The 18,975-nt window shown below is 42.5% G+C and overlaps 1 protein-coding gene across 7 annotated transcripts in view; it reads right to left on the bottom strand.

Annotated features, from left to right (window-relative positions):
* Nucleotides 1–18,975, bottom strand: part of robo2 (roundabout, axon guidance receptor, homolog 2 (Drosophila)) — a 1,315,623-nt gene that overhangs the window by 855,311 nt on the left and 441,337 nt on the right. The window contains exon 1 of one of the 7 annotated variants that reach the window (XM_063050232.1): nucleotides 14,981–15,161. The exons of the other annotated variants lie outside the window; for them this stretch is intronic. Coding sequence (XP_062906302.1) covers nucleotides 14,981–15,101 — 121 coding nt within the window. The 5' untranslated portion in view covers nucleotides 15,102–15,161. Of the gene's footprint in view, nucleotides 1–14,980; nucleotides 15,162–18,975 lie in introns of those variants that run through there. 7 annotated transcript variants of the gene reach the window in all.

Here is an 18,975-nt window from a genome sequence, read left to right as displayed (position 1 = left end):
TAAAAATGTTTGTCATAGTGTGATAAAGCAGAGATAGAGGACATTGACCCCATCATAACTGTGCTGACCTTCTCGACCATCTACACAAACCATCCTTACCTTAGAAACATATTATGATCTCATTTTCCTCGTGGCAATTTCAAATCCTTTACCTTTCATTTGTGGTCTATCAAACAAATGAAATACCCTTTCCTGATTGGCAGGTAGTAACACTTCATCATTTTAAAATGATAATTTGCCCGATGCAGAGGAGTGTTTGGAGTGTAAAACTTGTCAAAGCAGATGATTGGTGAGGCTGGGGGCTTCTAAGCTCAAGCAGCCTATCAGCACATGGAAGAGAAAGGGCCCTGACAAATGGGCTGAAATTAAGAGCAACCCACCAGCACAGAGCAGTTGGGCCAAATGGCCTGTTTTGGTATGCTACAAGTTTTAGGTGACTCAGCAAATAAGACCATATGATCATAAGCCCATGGTGGAGTTTGAAAGTGCAACACACACAAAATGCAAGAGGAACTCAGCAGATCAGGCAGCATCTACGGAGATGAATAAATAGCCGACATTTCGGGCAAAGACCTTTCATCTGGATTGCAGAAAAAGCATTGTACCAATGTTAGTTGATGCCATCCATTACATTGGAGACTGAACAGATACCTGAGTAAGTTATAAATAATTTGTGTTCATTTAAGTTTTTGTGAAATTTGCCCTTGTCTTATAAGGAATCTCATGTGGATAGGGTGGTGAAGAAAGCTTTTGGTATGCTGGCCTTTATTAATCAGAGCATTGAGTATAGGAGTTGGGATGTAATGCTGAAATTGTATAAGGCATTGGTAAGGCCAAATTTGGAGTATTGTGTACAGTTCTGGTCACCGAATTATAGGAAAGATGTCAAAAAAATTGAGAGAGTACAGAGGAGATTTACTAAAATGTTGACTGGGTTTCACCTCCTAAGTTACAGAGAAAGGTTGAACAAGTTAGGTCTTTATTCTTCAGAGCGTAGAAGGTTGAGGGGGGACTTGATAGAGGTGTTTAAAATTATGAGGGGGATTGCTAGAGTTGACGTGGTTAGACTTTCTCCATTGAGAGCGGGGGAAGATTCAAACAAGAGGGCATGGGTTGAGAATTAAAGGGCAAAAGTTTAGGGGTAACATGAGGGGGAACTTCTTTACTCAGAGAGTGGTAGCAGTGTGGGACGAGCTTCCAGCAGAAGTGGTTGAGGCAGGTTCGATGTTGTTGTTTGAAGTTAAATTGGATAGATATGTGGACAGGAAAGGAATGGAGGGTTATGGGCCGAGTGCAGGTCGGTGGGAATAGGTGAGAGTAAGAGTTCGGCACGGACTAGAAGGGCCGAGATGGCCTGTTCCCGTGCTGTAATTCTTATATGGTTATATGGTTATGAGAATGACTTGGGCTGAACGAGAAAGGTCTTTTGTTTTGGCCTGAGTGAGCTAGGATGTTTCTCTGTGGAGTGAAGGAGGATGAGAGATCATTTGATAGAGGTGCACAAGATGATAGCAGGCATAGATCGATGGAGCGAACAGCCACAGACTTCTTCCCAGGGCAGAAATGGGTAGTACAAGAGGGCATAATTGTCAGGTAATTGGATGAAAGTATAGGAGGAGGGTGTTAGAGGTAAGTTTTTTATACACAGAGAGCTGAGGGTATGTGGAGCACCCTGCCAAGGGAGGTAGTAGAGGCAGTTATAGTTGGGACATTTAAGAAACTCATAAATAGGCACATGGATGATAGAAAAATGGAGATTATGTGGGAGGAAAGGGTTAGATTGATCTTAAAGTAGTTTAAAAGGTTAGCACAACATCATGGGCTAAAAGGCCTGTATAGTGATATAATGTTCTATGCTATATCCTAAGTATGTGTGCTCATCACAATTTTAAAATTAAATGGGAGTTTCTACACTTCTGCTCCAACCTAAGGAAATCCCAAAACACTTTACAGATTTTTGCTGTGTGTCACTCTTGCAACACAGAAAGCTAACCTGTACAACTGGCCCACAGGCAGCAACATAAACATCCAGGGTGTTTGTTCTGCAGACGTTGATGAAGCTCAAACAACTCAGTGTTGCCCTGGTTGCAACAGGGTGTGAGACACTAACCTGTCACTCACTTCACACGTCAGCATTGTGATTGACGTGCACTTGGTCAGAGCTCCACAGTCTGCCAAAGGAAATGTTTTTAGGCATCACCGTTGTGTACGGGATACCCAGGAGGGGTAGCACCTCTGGTCAAGAGCTTGTCGTGTCCAGAATCTGACAGCTCACTCATCTTTGATCTCCAGCAGACTCTCAGCTCTCAACTGTGCCTCCCAGTAGCTGTTTGCATGCGACTGCAGCCACAGCCTAGTACACCGCAGGCGGGCTGAACCAGGTGGCGGTCTCATACCCCAGTGAGACAGGAAAGTGCCTGTCCAGGCATCCACTCAACTCCGGCAGAGTGGGTGGATGAAATTTACAGTGAGATCCAACAACCAGGAAGGCACTTCATGGACAGTGAACGGTATGACATAGTCATAGTCATACTTTATTGATCCCGGGGGAAATTGGTTTTCGTTACAGTTGCACCATAAATAATAAATAGTAATAAAACCATAAATAGTTAAATAGTAATATGTAAATAAATTATGCCAGGAAATAAGTCCAGGACCAGCCTATTGGCTCAGGGTGTCTGACCCTCCAAGGGAGGAGGTGTAAAGTTTGATGGCCACAGGCAGGAATGACTTCCTATGACGCTCTGTGTTGCATCTCGATGGAATGAGTCTCTGGCTGAATGTACTCCTGTGCCCAGCCAGTACATTATGTAGTGGATGGGAGACATTGTCCAAGATGGCATGCAACTTGGACAGCATCCTCTTTTCAGACACCACCGTCAGACAAGGCACAGAAGATGCCATGGTCATCCACTGCACCCAAGGAAGACCCCAATCATGATGACTATTCATATCACTGGACCTAGACTTTCAAGATTGAAAGAATGGAACCACCCGTGCAACGGCTTTTCCACTTTAAAAACCTCTCCCACACAGATTTCTCGTCATCGTTGGACACGATGGCCAACCACCGTCATCACAGAATCAAAACAAAAGTACTGAGCTCAATGTGTCCTACGATCTTATTCTGTTATTTTTTTTTGGAGTCACAGTGGCAGCCTCAGGCTATACCAGATACACATCAGGAGAGCAGTGATAAGGTTCACTGATCCACCACTTTTACTTGGATGCATCCTAAGGTTTTATTTTTAAATATACTTTATTTTATTTGTTATTTTTATATTTTATTTTTAAATATAGTAGAAACATTAAGCATCTATCAAAATGATAGAAAAATGAAAATCATTCCAATAGTTGAAAACCTGTTTCTGGAATTACAGCACAGAGACTAAAGAAGGTCATCTCACCTTTGAATGCTTACAAGAAACCAGTGGGTCAAAGTTCAAAGAAAATTTAGTACCAAAGTATTCATATGTCACCATTTATTACCTTGAGATTCATTTTCTGGCAGGCATTCATGGGAAAACAATATAATCGATGAAAAACTATACACAACTACTGCATAGAGTCTTGTCATCTTCAGAAGTTTTCTGATGACTCTGTCATAGTTGGATGCATCAGCAAGGGAGACGAAGCTGAGTACAGGGCTATGTTAGGAAACTTTGTCACATGGTGTGAGCATAATTATCTGCAGCTTAATGTGAAAAAGACTAAGGAGCTGGTGCTAGACCTGAGGAGAGCTAAGGTACCGGTGACCCCTGTTTCCATCCAGGGGTTCAGTGTGGATATGGTGGAGGATTACAAATACCTGAGGATACAAATTGACAATAAACTGGACTGGTCAAAGAACACTGAGGCTGTCTACAAGAAGGGTCAGAGTCGTCTCTATTTCCTGAGGAGACTGAGGTCCCTTAACATCTGCCGGACGATGCTGAGGATGTTCTACGAGTCTGTGGTGGCCAGTGCGATCATGTTTGCTGTTGTGTGCTGGGGCAGCAGGCTGAGGGTAGCAGACACCAACAGAATCAACAAACTCATTCGTAAGGCCAGTGATGTTGTGGGGATGGAACTGGACTCTCTGATGGTGGTGTCGGAAAAGAGGATGCTGTCCAAGTTGCATGCCATCTTGGACAATGTCTCACATCCACTACATAATGTACTGGGTGGGCACAGGAGTACATTCAGCCAGAGACTCATTCCACCGAGATGCAACACAGAGCGTCATAGGAAGTCATTCCTGCCTGTGGCCATCAAACTTTATAACTCCTCCCTTGGAGGGTCAGACACCCTGAGCCAATAGGCTGGTCCTGGACTTATTTCCTGGCATAACTTACATATTACTATTTAACCATTTATAGTTTTATTACTATTTAATTATTTATGGTGCAACTGTAATGAAAACCAATTTTCCCCGGGATCAATAAACTATGACTAAAGAAGACAAACTATGCAAAACTAAATAAATAAATAATATTGAGAACATAAACTGTAGAATTAGTTCAGAGTTGAGCAATTAGTTAAGCAGTGGTAAGCAATTAGTTATTTGATTTGTGCCACTTCTAATGTTCTATTCAACTGAAATCATCAGAAGAGAAACTCATCAGACATGGCATAAATTGAGCAGCTATTAGATTGACATATGTTACAAACAAGTCATCTACAATTACCATTCTCTAGGAGATATTTTATCTTCACTGCGTGGTGAATAATCCAAGTTCCCTCATTCATTTAGAACCTGTCCAATCTGCAATTCCATTCATTGTATTCTAAAATGGTCAGATGATCCCTTCCAAGAAGTGAAATTACAAAAAAGTATCTCAATACCTTAGTCATATCTTCTCTGTGCAAACTCTGTGTTGGTTATGATTTGGCAGGATTTTATTCCAGTGTTGTATTGAAGATACAACCTGTAAAATTACTTTTATATAATCCCTTATATTTGTCAAATGTAATTTTTGTTGCATATCACTCCAAAACGACACAACAAATTCCACAACACTTAAATGTACTTATATGGTGAATAAAGTTGATCTGAAAAGTAACAAAATTCTCCAGTATGTATCATATAGGCCGACCTTAAAATGGGAACTCATAAAAATCACTGGGCTTTCCTCAAAGCCTCCAAATCAAAGTGCAATCAGGATTAATTATACACTTACAGAACTGATCAGACACAACTACTGTTTGCCAACTAAAGAGTTGATATGAATCCATTATAAGAGGAAAACCGTCTAATACAGAGATCCAATGACATGACCTTGGCCAGAACCAAACATCATCAATGATTCTTCAAAGCAACACACATAAAATGCTGGAGAAACTCGGGTGCTTCATATAAAACACCAAAGCTCACTTGCATTGTCCAAGATCTGGTCAAATTTGGTGATGGAGCTGTCCATGACTGTTGGTGCTGAATGAATCACAAATGCATGAAATATCTCACCAGTATTGAGCAGCCCAGAGATGCAGAGAGAATATTTCAATAATTCTCCATTAGCTTCAGGAAACACAATATGACCATTAGCTTCAGATAGTTCATCTCTGCAGCTGAATTTATTTCATAACTGTTTTACAGACTGATCTTCAATCTTTTCTCGTTGTCTCTTCCTTAAGCTTTGGCTTCGTGTGAAGCCGCACTGCCACCTGCTCAGCCAGCATGCCTTGTCTAAGTTCTGGTCAAATCTGGTGAAATAGCTGCCCACGACCACTGGTGCTGAATGAACACAAATGCAGGAAAAATCTCAATTTCAATAAGCAGCCCAGAGATGCAGAGGGAGTGTCTGGCAGCTACTTAAGGATATTCATCTCTACCTGTGCTGATGATCAGTGAATGAATCACAAATGCAAGACAAGCCTTGATTGCAATTATCAGCCCAGTGATGCCGAGAGAATATTCATTGAGAGCGATCTAAAGATGTTCACCGTTTCCCAAAATATCCATCTCTCATTGAGGTTCCACCTCACCACGGTCCCTCAACAGCAGCAAAGTTGTATCTCCAGATCCACTCCAAATTGTTCGACTGGCCAATTGGTACTGAGTGATCTAATGTAAATGAACTCAGGCTTACCCATTGGGTACAACAGACACTCAACAAGATAAAGAGTAAAAAAAGTATTACCTGGACTTTGAGACAAATTGAAGGAAGTGAGACTGACTGTGGTACTGACTGTGGTGGTGGTGGTTGTGGGCAATAACTGAAGTATCTTCGCCGTGAGATCCTTCACGCAGGGAAGATCCATCTCTAACCTTGCTTTGTAGTAATTGTAGTGCATAAGAGTACGGACACAATTGCTTTCTTTCCAAGATAACCGTTTGCTAAAGAACAATTTGTCCAGCCCTAGAAGTCAATGGTACACATTACTCAGACATGGCTCATGAACATGCCAGCAATGATTATGCTTCAGTGCATGCCAACGGGCTCTTTGGCCCATCATTTCATAAACCCAAATACTACCATAATCCTTTTCTTTTCTACCCACATTCCTCCAAATTCTACCATGCACTAACACACTAATTGCAATTTACAGTGAGCAAATAACCTCCCAACCGACATCTCTTTGGGATGCTGTCATTGTGAGAACATGCAGACTTCACACAGACACCACAGGGATGGATTGAACCTGGACAACTAGAGTTGGCAGGCAGCAGCTCTACCAGCTGTACCTTCACAGCTCTGTAGGACCCTGCTCAGACCCCACTTGGAGTACGGTGTTCAGTTCTGGTCTCCTCACTACAGGAAGGATGTGGATGCTATAGAGAGAGTGCAGAGGAGATTTGCAAGGATGTTGCCTGGATTGGAGGGCGGACCTTTTGAGAATAGGTTGAGTGAACTTGGCCTTTTCTCCTTGGAGCGATGGAGGATGAGAGGTGACCTGATAGAGGTGTATAAGATGATGAGAGGCATTGATCGTGTGGGTAGCCAGAGGCTTTTTCCCAGAGCTGAAATGGCTAACACAAGGGAGCATAGTTTTAAAGTGTTTGGAAATAGGTACCAAGGGGATGTCAGAGGTAAGTTTTTCACACAGAGAGTGAAATGCACTGCCGGCGGCAGTGGTCGACATGGGTACAATAGGGTCTTTTAAGAGCCTCGTAGACAGGTACATGGAGCTTAGAAAAATAGAAGGCTCTGCACTAGGGAAATTCTAGGCAGTCTCTAAGGTAGGTTACATGGCCTGCACAACACTGTGAGCTGTAGGGCCTGTAATGTGCTGTAGATTTCTGTTTTATGTTGTATGTTCTACGTAACTGATCCAGCTGTATTGAACCATATCCATTCAGGAGGGCAAGCAGCAGGTTCACGAAAATTATGCAGGGTTAATGTATGAGGAGCACCTGATTGTTCTGGGTCCATACTCACTGGAGTTTAGAAGAATGAATGGGGAGGATCTCATGAAAACCTTTTGAATTTTGGAAGGCCTGGACAGAATGGATGTGGAGATGAAGTTTCCCATAGTGGGGGTGTCTTGGATCAGAGGGCACAATCTCAGAATAAAGGGACATCAATTTAGAACAGTAGATAAGGAGAAATTTCTTTAACCAGAGGGTGGTGAACCTGTGGAATTCATTGTCACAGGCAGCTGTGGAGAACAAGTCATTGGGCATATTTATAGCAGAGGTTGACAGTTTCCTGATTAGTCAGGGCATCAAAGGTTAAAAGGAGAAGGCAGAAGAATGGGGTTGAGAGGGACAGTAAATCAGCCATGATGGAATGGCAGAACACACTCGATAGGCCAAATGGCCTAATTCTGCTACTATGTTGCATGGCCTAATACAGACCCGGATGTTATTTTGCTAAGCTGTAGAGAAGACTGGCAGTGTATTCCACGCACACCACTCTCTGTTAAAAAAACATACCCCTGACATACTCCTATATTTTCATCCAATCATCTTCAAGTTCATGCCCCCTTGTATTAGCTATTTCTGTCCTAGGATAAAAGTGCTGGCTGTCCACTCTCTCTATGCCTCTTATCATCTTATACACCTCTATCTTATCATCTTCTACAACTATAAATAGAACACATACACAGTAAATCAGATTGAACATGAGAAACACCAACTCAACATCAAACCAGCCAAATCCTTCTTGACAACACCAGGATGGTGTCTGAAGGATTTCCATATTAATGAGCAAAGTGAGCAAATGTGCTTCACTTGAGGTCACATTTGGAATAATAATATAAATTATATCTCCAACATATTTCTAAAACATGACAGGCAGGCATATTGTAGATAAGAGGTTGCGTTCCACAAGCACAGATAGCACTCTGATACATCATGTGGTTTATGCTTTCATTTACCGGGACATGGGCGTTTCTGGGGAGAGTATAATTTATTATCATTTATTGTCATAGAGTCATACAGCAATGAAATAAGCCCGTCAGCCCGACTGGTCCCTGCTGATCGAGATACCCATTGAAACTATTCCCTTTTGCCTACATTTGTCCCATAAACTTGTAAACTTTTTAGATCACATACCTGTCCAAACAACATTTTAGAAGTTGTTAATATACCCGCATCAACCACCCTCTCTGGCATCTCATCCTGCATATTTACACCACTCTTTGTCAAAAAAAAAGTTAGTTCCTCAAGTTCTTATTAAATCTCCTCCCTCTCATCTTAATCCGGTGTCTCCTAGTTCTTAATTCTCCAATCTTGGAAGAAAGACTGAGTGCATTCCTCTGAAGATTTTATGCTGCTCTGAGATCAACCCTCATTGTCCTACGCTCCAAGGAATAAAGATCTACCCTGTCCAACTGCCAACTTGAATAAAGATCTACCCTGTCCAACTTGAGGTAACTCAGTATCTCAAGTCCTGAAAACATCATCGTAAATATTCCCTACACACTTTCCATTTTAATCACATCTTTCCTACGGCAGGACGAACAAAACTCAGCAATGTCCTGCACAACCACACCATGTCCTCCCAACTTCCATACTTAATGCCCTATCTGATGAAGACCTACATGCCCTCATTGTCAGTAAAGAATAAGGCATAAAGATAACCTCCCAGATATAGGAGTAGAATTTGGCCGTTTGGCCCATTGAATCTGTTCTGCAAATATATCCAGAATCTGCCACAGTGGCCATGTTTGTTCTAAAAATCCACCAGATGCACTTTTCACTTGATATGCATACAGAAATCCTTGCAACTTTGTGTAGATGTATGGGTGGAGAGCATTCTGATGGTTTGCATCATAGTCCGACTTGGAGGATCAGGATCACAAGAGGCTGCGGAAGATTCATCCAGCTCCATCCCACCATCAATTACATCTTCACGATATGATGCCTCAAAAAGGTGACATCCAGCATTAAGGACTTCCACCACCCAAGAGATGCCACTTTTCTCATTGCTATCATTAGGGAGAAAGTACAGGAGCCCGAAGACACACACTCAACATTCCTGCAACACCTCCCCCAACCTGCCACCAGATTTCTGAATGGACCATGAGCACTACCTCACTAATTTGTTCTCTTTTATGCGACTTATTTACTTTATTATGCATTTCTTAACATAACTTGTGGTATATTATCTGTACTACACTGAACTACCGCCACAAAACAAGAACATTTTTCGACATATGTCAGTGATAAAAATCCTGATTCTGGTTCAAGAACTCATTTTTTAACAGGGCGAAGTTACTAAAGGAGCAGTGAGACAACAGATGGTGACGACTGTGGCTGCTGTGTGTGCTAACTACAGAATGCATCGTAGTTACATGCCTGGGCACTGCTAACACCACATTCTTTGTAGTGCTGCCTGTGGCCAGTTACTGAAGCATCTTTGCAGTGAGGTCCTGCATGCATGAGAGGTGCAATATTAAAAACTATGTTATGCACAGCAGCAGTCTAATCATCTTTTAATACGACAACTGCCTTCCCACCAAGACAACCTGCTGCTATGAAGCCCTCATTCAGAATTCAATGATGTACATGACTAAGATATTGCCCTGCCATTTTTCCAAGATGGTATACAGTCAGCAGTTGAACACCTTCATTCCATCAGCCATGACAGATGGGATTTTGCGGCGGCCAACTATTTTAATTCTATTTTCCATTCCTATTCAGACATATTGGTTAGTGGCCTCCTCTACTGCATGATGAGGCCACACTCAGGTTGAAGGAACAAGACCTCATATTCCATCTGGGTAGCCTCCAACCTGACAGCATGAACATCGATTTCTCCCCTCCCCCTTTTCTCTTTTTCTAATTTCCATTCATCTCACACCATTTTCTCCTCCCCTGCCCATCACCTCCCTCTGGTGCCAGTTCACCTTGTCTTTCTCACATGCTCCACTTTCCTCTCCATTCAGATTCCTCCTTTTTCAGCCCTTTATCTCTTCCACTTACCCCTTCCCAGCTTCACACTTCATTCCCACCATCCCCACAGAACTAGAATCAGAATCAGATTGATTATCACAGGCACGTCATGAAATGTGTTGCTTTGCGGCAACAGGAAATTGCAATATATAATAATAAAAACTATTAATTACAAAAAGAAGCATACATAAAGGAAGGAAGGAATGAAATTGCCTTTTATACTCACGAGAGAGCATGGGCCATCAACTTTTTACTGTTGATGTTTCTGTAGCAGGCAATTTCTTTTTTACGAGGTCGAGTTGCTAGCTCGACGCTCAACCCAGCACGGATGGAAAGTGTGCCTGGGAGCCGGCTGGATTCGAACTCAGGAGCCTTTGCTCCGAAGTCTAGCGCTGATGCCATTAAATAATTAGTGCAAAAAGAGAGGGAAAATGCTGATGAGGAGTTCATCGATTCATTGTCTATTCAGGAATCTGATGGCGATGGGGAAGAAGCAGTTCCAGTGTGTTTTCAGGCCTCTGTACCTCCTCCTTGAGGGTAGAAATGAGAAGAGGACATGTCCTGGGTGATGGGGGTTCTTAAATATGGATGTTGCCTTTTTCAGGCATTGCTTTTTGAATATGTCCGCGATCCTGGGGAGGCTAGAGCCCATGACAGAGCTGGCTGAGTTTACAACTTTCCGGCACTTTTTCCAATTCTGTGCAGTGGCCCCTCCATACCAGACAGTGGTGCAACCAGACAGAATCTCTCCACGGTTCATCTGTAGAAATTTGTGAGTATGTTTGGTGACGTAACAATTCTTCTCAATCCTTCTTTGTAGCTGCATCGATATGTTGGGCTCAGGATAGATCCACAGATGCCCAGGAACTTGAAACTGTTTAACTTATCCATACCCAAGCTGTGTAGTCCCCACCCAACCACCTTCCACCTTACCTGGTCTCACCCATCACCTGCCAGTTTGTACTCCTCCCACTCACCCCACCTTTTTATTTTGGCTTCTGCTCCTTCCCTTACAGTCCTAATGATGGGTCGGCCCAAAACATTGACTGTTTATTCCTCTTCATTGATGCTGTCTGACCTGTTGAGTTCCTCCAGCATTTTGTGTGTGTTCAGTAAGTAGATGATGTTAGTATCAATATTTAGAAACTGTTTGATCATTGCCACATTAGATTCATGAGCTAGGCTTCTTTATTCAGCATGTCCAGTGCCGCACCATCAATAGAGTGGTATTGAAACATTCAGAGCATCACTCTATGCACTTACAATTAATGGTTTGAAGAAGATTTCCAACTGATAAGGGTCTTCCATGAAGAAAGGGATGGTCAGAAATTGATACTGACTTAACAAAGGAGCTACTCCCAAAGGTTGCTGCAGACAGCTGAGTATTCGTCCACCAAGATAACTCAAGCTTCTAAAACCTCACAAAATAACTCGGTCTGTGACTACAAAGGTTACCCCAGCTACATAGATAACCTAAGTGACTGTTGTGTCTTCTAAATACCTATATGCTATTGAAAAAGTGAGAGTAGACGTGACTGAGAAGATGAAGGTCGTGAAAAAGAGGAAGATGGTGAAGATGGTGAAGATGATGGGGAAGGTGAAAGGGATGGTAGTCGAGACATCAAAAGTGATGGGGAAGGTGAAGATGATAGGGAAGGTGAAAGAGATGGTAGTCGAGGATTAGAAAGTGATGGGGAAGGTGAAGGTGAAGATGGAGGGGAAAGTGAAGGTGTTGGGGAAAGTGAAGATGATGGAGAAGGTGAAGATGATGGAGAAGGTGAAGATGATGGAGAAGGTGAATGTGATGGGAAGGCGAAGGTGGTGATAGTGTGGTAAAGGAGATGGGAAGGTGAGGAAGGTGAGGGGAAAGGTGAAGGTGATGGGGAAAGTGAGTGGTAGGGAAAGTGAGGATGTTGGGGAAAGTGAAGATGGTGGAGAATGTAAAGATGATTGGGAAGGTGAAGGAGAGGGGGGAGGTGAAGGAGAGGGGGAAGGTGAAGGAGAGGGGGAAGGTGAAGGAGAGGGGGAAGGTGAAGGAGAGGGGGAAGGTGAAGGAGATGGGGAAGGTGAAGATGGGGAAGGTGAAGATGGGGAAGGTGAAGATGGGGAAGGTGAAGATGGGGAAGGTGAAGATGGGGAAGGTGAAGATGGGGAAAGTGAAGATGGGGAAAGTGAAGATGGGGAAAGTGAAGATGATGGGGAAAGTGAAGGTGATGAGGAAGGGAAGGATGGTGAGGAAGGTGACAATGGAAGTAAAGATGAATGTGAAGTTGGTGGAGAAGATGATTGTGATTGTGGTGTAGACTATGATGAAGATGGTGAAGGTGGTGATGAAGAAACTGATAGTGGTGAAGAATGTGATGAAACTGCTCTCATAGCATTGATGATGAGGGAGTTCCTGATGTAAGATTCTCCTTCAGCACCACCCAAACCCACGGAGAAAATAAAAGACAGTCGAAAAACAGGAACATGACCACCTGCAGATTTCCCCAATCCACCATATCCAGATCTAGATGTATATCATCATCATTGTGTAGAAAGCCCTGGAATTCCCTCTATAGCATCACTACGGGAGCATCTTAGTACAATACTACAGTTCATCATCACCTTTTCAAGGGTGATTTGGGACAGACAGTGAAATAGTATCCCTGCCACGTCCCATGAGAGAATATTTGAACAAGTCACTTGATACTAATGCTCAATTGTCCTCATTTAATATAATCAAACATGATCTCAATTGTCTTTTATCTCCAAATCCCATATAAACGACCTGTTTGTAGATGGATTTATATGATGATTTTACGACTGTCTGAATCATGTCAATTTACCGGAAACATCAGATCATTCAACAGGAGACACTTGTGGCAATAATGAGAAAGGAACATATCCATTTTTAGCAGACAGTCAATATTTCTTCATCATAAATTCCCCGATTATAGCAGAAGATAGAAGTGAAGAATCATTCGGGCTGTTAATGGATCAACTTTGTTGAAACATGTTCAGGATTAGATTGGCCTTATTTCAAATATGTATGACCTATCTTTTATGCAAACGCCTCATTCAAATTAACCAGTTGGCTCCAGCCTGGATTTCAATTTATTTCAAATTCCAATCAGCCACTCTCATCAGGAACATGCATGACCAAGCAGTTTGGCTGAGTCTTATTCCATTGAACAATTTATTTCCTTCCTTCTTCAGGCTCCCGTCACAAGGCTAAACATAAGGACACTTGAATGCAATTGCATTCCTTTCCAGTACTACATGTCTCTTTACAATCTGTCTAAATGCATTTAATCTCTCCTATGGTTCATAATCTATGAGGCATTTCTTGCTAACTTCTTGTGCAAGAACATAAGAAGCTGCAGTAGTACTGGACTCTGGGACCACCCCTCCCCACCAGTGATAGTATCTACAGGAGGTGCTGCCTCAAGAAGGCACATCCGTCATCAAAGATCCCCACCGACTGGGCCATGGCAGTGACCATGGGGCAGGAAGTACAGAAACATGAAGTCCCACACCACCAGGTTCAAGAACAGCAATTTCCCTTAAACCAACCAACATAATCCTGATCACTACAGTTTAGCAACACTATGATGGCTTTGATCACTTTACACTAAAATGTGTTTTCTTGTTCTAATTGTGCTCTTTCTTGTAAAATTGTGTATAATGTATATTTAATCTATACTGTTTTCTTGTGAATTCTGTTCTTCTGATACTAAGTGCTTGTGATACATTCTAACTGGCAATATCTGGTATGTTTGTACGACTAATCATCTCCATCATGGCAGCAAGCCTCTGGAGTATCCAGGACATCTTCAAAGCCGATGCCCAAAAAGGCGATGTCCATCATTAAGGACCCCCATCACCCAGGACATGCCCTCTTCTCATTGCTACATCAGGAAGGAGGTACAGAAGCCTGAAGACACACAGTCAGCGATTCAGGAACAGCTTCTTCCCCCCGACATCTGATTTTTAAATGGACATTGAACCCATGAACGCTACCACACCACTGTTTTTATTTCTATTTTTGCACTACTTATTTAATTTAACTATTTAATATATATATCCTTATCGCAATTCACAGTTCTTTTTCTTTTCTATTATTACAATGTACTGCTGCCACAAAGACAACAAATTTCACAACATATGTCAGTGGCTGATGCTGCCGTAAGTAAGTTTTTCCATTGCCCTTGTGCACACATGCACTTGTGCAGATGACAATAAAGACTTGGATTTAAAATAGCTGAAATGAATAGAAACAGGATGTCAGATCAGGGAAAGTGAATTCTGAAAGACAGAATCCATGTGTTTACAGCTGTTGATGTATCACAAATGTAACCTTATTCATTTCTTCCTCAGGTTTAGACCCAACTTATCCCTCTTGCCATCTTGCATTGTTTATCTCATTTAGTTACTATAATACGATTCCTACTCTCTCACCAATCTCTGGTCACGGAGGTCTTCCCTAACTTTCCCCATTGGATTTTTCCAAGACTTCCCTTGGTCTTTCTCCCCTTCAAAATGAAGCACATATACTACTCACAAACCTTTGCACAATCCAAAAGATCTTGAACAAGTGAACCCACCAATGGGTTCATTGGAGGACATCCAGGCAGATAATCAGCTATACAGTTCAGACACCAGAGAATGGAAAGGTTTTACCTGGAAGGTCAATCAGGCTCAAAAGAGGTGTGGTGCTTTCTGTGGTGCAGACTGTGGTGACAGTTGTGGTGTGCATTTGAGTTATCTTTGCTGCAAGGTCCTTCGCGCATGGAAGATCCATATCAAAGCTTCTGGTGTACGCATGGTAGCTTAAGAGATTGCGAATACAAAATTTTTCTTTCCAAGACAAACGTCTTCTACGAAAAATGTCAGACAGTCCTAGGAGCCAAAATACAAGTTTACTAAGCTTTTGGCTGCTTGAAAACCAGGCTTCTTTACCAATTTATGGGGTGTTGGTATTTACGTTGGTATGATTTATGATGATATTGCAAGATATTTCATTAAGTACTACATAGAAAATTATGTACGAAGAACTTATCAATCAGTTAACAGTGTTGAGTAATATTGAACAGGGATGGATGCTATGGGAGCTCGTAGAGAAAGGCAAAGAAATAGTGGGGAAACAGTCGATAGATGAAGGAGCCTAAAGTTGTGTGTGGCTTCATTATAGGAAGATGTTAAACACAGGCTGAATTCAGGTGAGCTGGGGAGAAGATTGAGGTTGAGAAGAAGCCATCTCCAGAAGAATTTCTGAGGATGCCTGGGAGAACCTTTTGAAAACACATTGATAGCTAGCTTATAGTGATGGCCAAGGTTTGGGCACTCGTCCAGAGTCATCTCTGGGCAAATCATGCAGTGGCCCAGGGGAGATTTAAGGAGGAAGGGGAGGTGAGGTGAGAATTTCAAAGAAAGGAAGCTGAGGGGTGGGAGGTGAGTCTCCGTTGACTAGACCACCCTTATTCTGCTTAGAGGATGCATCCTAGTCAGACAGACATAGAAGTAGTCATAGTCGTACAAAATGGAAACAGGCCTTTCAGTCCAACTGGTCCATGCTAACCAAGATGTCCTTCCAAGCTAGTACAATTTGCTATATCCCTCTAAACCTTTCCCATCCATGTACAGTACCTGTCCAATTGACTTTTAGATATTGTTACTACACCTGCCTCGACCCCTTCCTCTGGCAACTCATTACTGTCTTTGTAAAAAATACTTCCTCAAGTTCCTATTAAATCTCTCCTTGGTCACGTTAAACTTATGCCGTTGATTCTCCAACACTGGGACATTTAAATCTTACTCATTTAAGCCTTTCCTTGACTAGGTTTAATTTAGGACCAATGGGTTTCCAGATAAATACTTCAGGCCAGCAATCTCAATATGCATCGATACGAGGGGTACCAATAAACAGTTAAGAACACTGGGTGAGGGGAATATCCAAGTGAATGAAAGAGGCACATGGAATTTATTTAACGTGGAACCAATGGGCTGAACAGCCTTCCTTTGTGTCAATATGTCTAAGGTGATTTAATTGCCTGGCTAAACCAGTTAGTTTCTTGCAGGTGAGATGGTCAGAGGTCTCCTTGCTTCTACTTTTGAATCCTCTACAGAAGATCAGCTTCTTCCCCTCTACCGTCAGATTTCTGAACAAACAACAAAACAATACATGAATACCGCCTCGCTACCTTTCGGCCCTCTTCTTGTTCCACCTATTTAATTTAATTTTAATTCTATTTTAAATATACCTTTAAATATGTCTTTGGAATATGGGAGGAAACTGGAGTACCCAAAGGAAAGGCACCTGGAGCTCAGGAGAATCAGTGGCGCCTATTGGCGACTCCATTTGCTTTCATCTTTGGAAACAGTACTTCCATCTTTAATATCTCTATTTTTCCCTTCCAGATCCTGACCTGGAGTTACAGGCTGATTACGGTTCTTTACGGGAAGGGAACCCGCTCTCAGGGTTTCATGACCGGCCGTTATTCGGCACGCCAAGGACGCAGCCTAAGAGCTCAGCTTGCCTTTGGAGGTTCGAGATTTCGTGGCTCTGGAGACGGGGGTATCGGAGGTTGGTGTCCGGGCAGGAGATCAGTGTGTCATGGAGATGGAAGATCTAAGGCTGTGTGCCCAGAGACCCAAGATCTTTGAGCACAGAGCTCGAAAAAAGTGACTTTTAACATCATAAACCAGCGAGTTGTTTGTTATATCTCCCCTCTCGCTGTGAAATGCAGACATCTCTTTCTCCCTTATTAGGGAAAGAGCGAGAGCCTGTGGTATGTCGAATACCGAGTGAACAAGCAGTCTTTGGGGTACCACAAGTCTGTGTCTTTGCTGTTGCTTTGCTCACACTTGAGTGCTCGGTGGCGGGTGCTGATGCTTTGTTTTTGCCGGTGGCGGGGTGGGGGGGGGGTTGCTCGCTGCCGCTTACACGCAAGGGGGAGAGCTGGGGGGGGACTTTGGGGTTCTAATATTTAACTGTCATTCATTCTTTGGGGCACTCCTCTGTTTTCGAGGATGGTTGCAAAGAAAAAGCATTTCAGGAAGTGTATTGCATACATTTCTCTGACATTAAATGTACCTTTGGTCACGGGGAGAATATAAAAACTCCTTACAGACAGTGGCGGGAATTGAACCTGGGCCACTGGTATTATAAAGTGTGACATTAACCACTATATATTACTAATTTTATATATATTATATTTAATACTGGGCACCACAGTAGCATAGTAGTTAGCATGATGCAACAGAGTTCAGAGTATAATTCTGACGTCATCTGTAAGGAGTTTGTATATCTTCCCCATGGAATGCATGGGTTTTCCAGGTTCTCTGGCTTCCTCCCATCATACAAAGAAGTACCAGTTAGTAGGTTAATTGGTCATTGTAAACTCTCCGTGATCATGCTAGGGTTAAATCGGTGGTTGCTGGGCATGTGGCTCAAAGATCCGTATCGGCCTTTTCTGCGCTGTAGCTCAATAAATGAATTATTTTATTTTTCTTATTGTAATTGATCGTTTATTTTTGTGTATTGCACTGTACCGCTGCCATAACACAACAAATTTCGTGACATACAGTATGTCAGTGACATTAAATCTGCTTCTGATTTTGATGATTTTGGAATGAAAGCAGGAAAGAAACCCACTCAGACAAATAATACTGAGTCACCATGCCCCAGGTGGAACGGTAATGTCAGGAACTAAAAACTGGCTTTATTTGTTTCATGTATATCGAAACATACAGTGAAATGAGTTGTTTGTGTCAATGGCCAACACAGTCTGAAGATGTGCTGTGGTCAGCCCACAAGTATCACTGTGCTTCCAGCCCCAGCACAGCATGCCCACAAGTTACTAACCCTAACCTGTACGTCTTTGAAATGTGGAAGGGAATTGAAGCACTCGGAAGAAAAGCACACGTTCACGGGGAGAACGTAGGAACTCCTTACAGACAGTAAGTGGCAATTGAACCTGGGTCAATGCAGTATGAAGTTTTATGCTAACCGCTATACTACCAAGCCACTGAGCTAGCTGTCACTTTCTGTTTCCAATAGCATTATTGGATTGACACATGAAGGGGTGGGCTTGGACCATTTGTTCCCCTCCATAGATGCCATTTGACTTGCCGTCTCTTCACCATTTTGTGTGTGTTGCTCTGATTCAGAATAAAACAAGAGCTCATTATGGGATGTTGTCCAGTTTTTGACAAGAAATTTAGGAATATTAGAAACAACTTGAATTTTTACACAACCTTGGATCATTTTACAGTCAATTAAGTACTCCTGAGACCATGATTGCCCACGACATAAAATACAACACATAATGATGATGACGGACTTCTGTAAGGGACAATCTTTGACTATGTAGCATCCACTCCAGGACCACCAACCTTCAAAACAGTTACTTTCCCCAGGCAGTAAGGCTGATCAACATGTACAGACACTCCTGTGCCTAGCATCGCTTTATGGACATTTAAACAATCTATGTATATAAGCTACATTGACTTCTCTAACTTCCGCTAATGCCCCAACTCCTCCTCGTACCCCATCCGTTATTTATTTGTATACACACATTCTTTCTCTCTCTCTCCTTTTTCTCCCTCTGTCCCTCTCACTATACCCCTTGCCCATCCTCTGGGTTTTCCCCCCCTCCCCCTTTTCCTTCTCCCTG

This window comes from Mobula hypostoma, chromosome 6 (assembly GCF_963921235.1).
Source record: "Mobula hypostoma chromosome 6, sMobHyp1.1, whole genome shotgun sequence".
Taxonomy (NCBI): Eukaryota; Metazoa; Chordata; class Chondrichthyes; order Myliobatiformes; family Myliobatidae; genus Mobula; species Mobula hypostoma.
This window is presented reverse-complemented; position numbering and strand designations above follow the sequence as displayed.